This window comes from Protobothrops mucrosquamatus, unplaced genomic scaffold (assembly GCF_001527695.2).
Source record: "Protobothrops mucrosquamatus isolate PMUCROS unplaced genomic scaffold, P.Mucros_1.0 scaffold2756, whole genome shotgun sequence".
NCBI lineage: Eukaryota > Metazoa > Chordata > Lepidosauria > Squamata > Viperidae > Protobothrops > Protobothrops mucrosquamatus.
The window spans coordinates 124,017-130,214 of record NW_015388795.1 but is presented as its reverse complement, the minus strand read 5'-3'; the positions used below and the strand labels follow the sequence as shown (position 1 = coordinate 130,214).

At 39.5% G+C, this 6,198-nt stretch overlaps 1 protein-coding gene across 1 annotated transcript in view; it reads right to left on the bottom strand.

The window, feature by feature from the left end:
• LOC107296339 (vomeronasal type-2 receptor 26-like) overlaps window positions 1–4,529 on the bottom strand; it is a gene marked incomplete at its 3' end in the record, with an annotated part of 24,894 nt that extends 20,365 nt beyond the window's left edge. The window contains exon 1 of the mRNA XM_029286031.1: window positions 4,457–4,529. Within this exon, the coding sequence (XP_029141864.1) occupies window positions 4,457–4,529 (73 nt within the window). The remainder of the gene's footprint in view (window positions 1–4,456) is intronic.
• Window positions 4,530–6,198: the final 1,669 nt, after the last annotated feature.

Sequence of the window (6,198 nt, the reverse complement as noted above, 5' to 3'; positions counted from 1 at the left end):
ATTCCTTCCCACAGACCGGTACGCTCCCACAGAGTGGGTCTCCTCAGGGTGCCGTCGGCCAAGCAGTGTCGGCTGGCGACCCCCAGGGGGAGGGCCTTCTCTGTGGGTGCCCCTACCCTCTGGAATGAACTACCCCCCGAGATCCGGATAATTCCGGATCTCCTTACCTTCCGTCGCGCCCTCAAGACATGGCTCTTTCCGCAAGCGGACCTGACCTAGGGTGGATTTTATATTGGGTTTTAAGTATTCGGAAGACGCAACATTAAAATTCGGTTTAATTTGGTTTTAAGGGGGGGATTGTATATATGTTCTGGTTTTAAATATGTTGTGCGCCGCCCTGAGTCCCGTCGGGAGAAGGGCGGCATATAAATTAAATTAAATAAAATAAAAAAATAAAATAAAATAAAGTAATATTTTAATGTTATAATAAAACTGTATTATTAATTTGTCGATATATTAATGATCTAGTGGAAGGAGCTGGTTTAAGCCTTGAGGAAAGACACCAAGCAGAAGAACCATGTTGGAACAGAACAGAACAGAACAGAAGCTGGAAGGGACCTTGGAGGTCTTCTAATCCAGGCCCCTGCTCAAGCTGGAGAAACTATAACATCTCAGACGAGTGATTGTCTATAGTCTCTTCTTAAAAATCTCCAGTAATGGAGCGCCCATGATTTCTGAAGGCAAGCTGTTCTACTGGTGAATTGTGCTCATTGTTAGCAAGTTAGCAAGTTTCTCCTTAATTCCAGTTTGCTTCTCCTTTTGATCAGTTTCCAGCCATTGTTTCTTGTCCTAGTTTACAGCAGCTTAAAATCAGAAAAATTCTGGGAACTTTTTTTCGAATATATAAAAGGTCTTGGTTGTTGAAGGGAGGATGCAGCATTCTTCCGATAAATAGGAGATGTTGTACAGGAGCTTAAGGTCTTAAACAATGAAGCCCAGAGAGCACAAAAGACTCTGAAAATGAATTTAGTTTGATGGATCCTTGTTGAGACCCCATACCTTCCACGGTTGCAGCCTTGGAGCCCCCAACCTCTCTTCACCCTTCTTCCTTCTCCTCTGGGGCTTGGATGCAGCACTTAATGCGTGGGCCAGAATCTTAATGACACTATAAGTAACGGCTGTATTTCCAATCCGCATCCTATTCTTTTTCTCTTGGGTCTCCACTGGGGCTTTCTGGGTGCATCTTCTCCGGCCTTTGACAGAAAAGGTGTGTTTTGAAACAGAACACTGAAAATCCTCATTTTGAAATTCCACAAAGATATATGGTTTATAGGCATTATTGTTTTCCCAATTCTTTTTCCACTGAAAAGTAAAGCTGCAAATACTATGGACATACTTGAGATACCATTTCTTGTTAGCTGAAAATACTCCAATCACTGTAATCACTTTTGCTTCAATGGGTCCAGGCAAACCTTCAAGTGCTGAATGGAAGGGAAGAATTCTGTCCCGAAATGAATCATATTCCATGAAGTGAACAAAGACGTTGACTTGTCTCCACTTAGAGAGGGCATCACTGAGGAATGCTGTACGTCCGGTTGTTGAGAACCGTTGTGATATAACAACACAAATTCTATTTTTGACAAGCATAGGAGTAAAAGTCCTCATGAAATTCTCGCCCTTCTCTGTGTCTGGAGCAAAGAGACCAATCAGGGTCCATCCAAAATGGAGGAGCAATTGGACAATTCCTGGGTACGTGATCCCTTCTTTGGGGAGCATCGGATGGAAAAAAGGAAATTGACTTTTATCATTCAGAGTCTCTAAAGCAATTCTCTCACTGACCTAAAAAAAGGAATTCTGTGTTATATTTGGGGTCCTACAACTCCCATTTTTTAGCTTTTAATAAATCCAATATTTTTCTCATGCACACAATAACAATAACAATAACAAAGTAGTAAGGTACCTTGGAGGTCATCTAGTCCAACCCCCTGCTTAAGCAGGAAACCCTATACCAGTGATGGCGAACCTTTTAGAGACCGGGTGCCCAAACTGCAACCCAAAACCCACTTATGTATTGTCGGGTGCTGGGTGGGCATGGCCCATTGGATGGGTGTGGTCAATTTGGTGGGTGTGGCCCATTGGGTGGGTGTGGCCCATTGGGTGGGCATGGCTGTGGTGGTAATGGCAGACTGGGTGGGACTAAAAAGTTCAATCAATCAGTTCCAACTTTGCGAGATCTTTTTTTTCCCACGAGAAGTTGAAATTGATTGATGGCAGCGGAGGCCTACAGTGAAAAGGTTTTATAAAACCCAGCTTAAGGCCTAGGACTGGGGCGATGGCGCACGTGCCCACAGAGAGGGCTCTGCGTGCCACCTGTGGCACGTGTGCCATAGGTTTGCCACCATGGACCTATTCCATTTTGGACAAATGGCTGTCCAGTCTCTTCTTAAAAACTTGCAGTGTTGGAGCATTCACCGCTTCTGGAGGCAGGTTGTTCAGCTGGTTAATTGTTCTAACTGTCAAGAAGTTTCTCCTTAGTTCTAGGTTGCTTCTCTCTTTGGTTAGTTTCCATCCGTTGCTTCTTCTCCTGCCTTCAGGCGCTTTGGAAAATAGTTTGACTCCCTCTTCTTTGTGGCAGCCCCTGAGATACTGGAACACTGCTATCATGTCCCCCCTCGTCCTTCTCTTCATTGAACTAGACATACTCAATTCCAGCAGCCGTTCCTTATATGTTTTAGCCTCCAGTCCCCTAATCATCATTGTTGCTCTTCTCTGTACTATTTCTAGAGTTCTCAACATCATTTTTACATCGTGTTGACCAAAACTGGATGCAGTATTCCAAGTGTGGCCTTACCAAGGCATTGTAAAGTGGTATTAATACTTCACGTGATCTTGATTCTATCCCTCTGTTAATGCAGCATAGCACTGTGTTGGCTTTTTTGGCACCTGCAGCACACTGCTGGCTCATATTTAAGTGATTGTCCACTAGGACTCCAATATCCCTCTCACAGTTACTACTATTGAGCAAGGTACCCCCTATACTATACCTGTACGTTTGGGTTTTCTTCCCTAAATGTAGAACCTTACTTTTTTCACCATTGAATTTCATTTTGTTAGATAGTGCCCAGTGTTCAAATCTGTCCAGATCCTCCTGTATCTTAAGCCTGTCTTCTGGAGTGTTGGCTATTCCTGCCAGCTTGATGTCGTCTGCAAATTTGATGAGTTCCCTATCTATCCCCTTGTCCAAACCGTTGATGAAGATGTTGAAGAGCACTGGGCCCAGAACAGAGCCCTGGGGCACCCCACTACACACTTCCCTCCATGTAGATGCGGTTCTATTGAGGACCACTCGCTGAGTACGGCCGATCAGCCAGCTACGGATCCATCTGGTGGTGATGCTGGCTAACCCACATTTTTCTATCTTATCAAGTAGTAGGTTGTGATCTACTTTATCAAATGCCTTACTGAAGTCCAAGTAAATTATATCCACAGCATTCCTCTGATCTACTAATTTTGTCACTTGGTCAAAGAATGCAATAAGATTTCTCTGGCATGATTTGTTTTTGACAAACCCGTGTTGGCTTTTAGTAATGACTTTGTTTGCTTCTAGGCGTTCGCTTATTCATTCTTTGATTACCTTTTCCAGAATCTTCCCAGATATTGAGGTCAGGCTGATAGGTCTGTAATTTCCTAGATCCATTTTTTTCCTTTTTTGAAGATGGGAACTACATCAGCTCTTTTCCAGTCTTCTGGTAGTTCCCCAGTGCTCCAGAATCTTTGAAAAATATAGTTTAGTAGTTCTGAGATCACATCTGCCAGTTCCTTGAGAACCTTGGGGTATAATCCATCTGGTCCTGGTGATTTGAACTCGTCTAGGCTGGACAGGTGCTCACTTAAGATTTTCTTGCTTATCTTAACTTGTGTTTCTATTCTGTTTTTATGGCACTATTTTTGATAGGTTGATCTGTTTTTTCCCTTTGTGTAAAGACAGATGCAAAAACAAGTTAAGTAGTTCTGCTTTCTCCCTATTGCTTGTCACCTTCTTGCCACTTTCACCCACTAATGGACCAATCATTTCCTTCACTACTAGAACATTTCCTGTTGATTAGTCATTAGGCCATATCAAGATACAGAATTATAAAACACAGAACATCAACAAGATTGCATATAAAAACAGAATTTGGAAAAATAAGTACAATAGAATAATCATAAAGAATGAAAATAGTATTTCTTTATAACCCCAGAATTTACTATTATCAGACCATAATTTCCTTCCGAAAAGAGTTTTATTATATATAATTTTTGAATTCTGAGCACAGAGGAAATACATTTTTTTAATATTAGGATCCCAATAGATTGCTTCTCTAAAGTGCAATCCAAGATATTGATCTCCCTCTTTCTTAAATAACTGACATTCAAAATAATAGATGTATTACATATTCTATTTCTGGAGCTCCACAAATACAAGTATATTCATTGTAAGGAGTTTGGAAGATTGAACTCAATACTTGGAAGGTACATTTGTAGCAGCCGATGCCTTTCAGTGTGCCAACCTTACTGAAGATGGCCCTACTTTTCTCTATTTTGACCATCTTGGATTCTTTGTGCAGCATTTTTTTAGGTTTTTCTCGAGTGGCAAAAAAGACAGGGAGATGACAGTTCCCAATATAAAATCAGGAATGTTTTAAATGAAATTTGTTTGTTCTAATAGCGTTTGAGGACTCTTATCAGTTTCCCTACTAATAATATTATTAAATTATATGCCCCAATTTCATAAATTGTATAAATTCCCAATTCTTCTCAAAGGGCAGGATCTGAAGTCCTTTCATCCACCCTCAAGATACTTCTCAGATGATATGATCGGATTTGCTATAGTAGTAATATAAATTAAATCACAAAGTTCAGCTCAATATAGGTGCATAATGGTAACATTGGTATTTTGTATTTAATAATTCAGTCTAAGGAAGCAGCATAGCTATTATTTTTTAAAAAGAAATTAAGAGTGCATTAATTTCTGCCTTCTAATAGAGCTCCTTTGATGTTGAGGGAGCCCAGATCCAGAAATGTTCCCCCAGGTAAGGAAAGGTGTAAACTTGCTCTGTTGCCTCTTCGTCGATTAGCCCTATATGGCAATGCTGTCATTTTCCAAAAACCATAACTTTTGACTTTGACTCATCTAAAATCAGATAATTATTATGAGAATAGGAGCCAAGTGCTCTTAACAGCACATGCAACCCAAATGTCATATTGGCAACACATTTGTCTTACCTTTTGGTACATTCTCATGGCTCCATTGAGCCCCAAACAAACTCTCTAAGAAAAGAACAAAAATGGGATGGAAGGGACCATGGAGGTTTTCTAGTCCAACCCTCTGCCCATAGCAAGAGATCCTATACCAATCCAGACCAAATGAATCTCCAGCCTCTTTTTGAAAATCTCCATTAATGGAGCACCCACAACTTCATGAGGCAAGCCGTTCCACTCATTAATTTTTCTCACTGTCAGTGCTTGTAGAAAGGGCTTTGAGCAGGGTCAACATCCATTTGAAGGGCAGTCAATTTCTTTCATAATATTTCTTTGTTTACTATGTCAAATGCTGTAAAGGCAGCAAGTCATTATTTCCTCTGACTGATATTTTTATAGTTAGATGGTTCAAGACAAAATAATTGTCAAGAGTGGATCACATCAGCCTAAAGACTGCTGGTTCTTCTACAAGGAATGCCCTTTTCATCCACCTACTATCAATTCTTTTCAAGTGGATGTTTGCATATATTTTAGTCACAGTATCTGTTAGATAATTGGAATTGCTAGGGTCCTTTTTATCCCCTTTTTTATATGTAGGAATTACAATTGCCATCTTTGACCCAAATGGGCATGGCGGATATCATTTTTATATGTAAATGTATCTGTCAATGGAGGGTTCCACTAGTCAGGATATTTCTTGAATTGTTCAGCTGGTAGAAAATCCTCTCCAGAGGCCATATTGCTCTTCAAACCTTTTATGATGAATTTGAACATGAGAATTTTAGGGCAAAAAATAGTTGATACGTTGTCTAACATATTGGTAGATTTTTAATAAAATGGTTGGATAATATTAGTGGCCCCTAAAGGTTCATAATACATTAATAATAATAATAATAATAATAATAATAATAATAATAATAATAATAATAATAATAATAATAATAATAATAATAATAATAATAATAATAATAATAATAATAATAATAATAATAATAATAATAATAATAATAATAATAA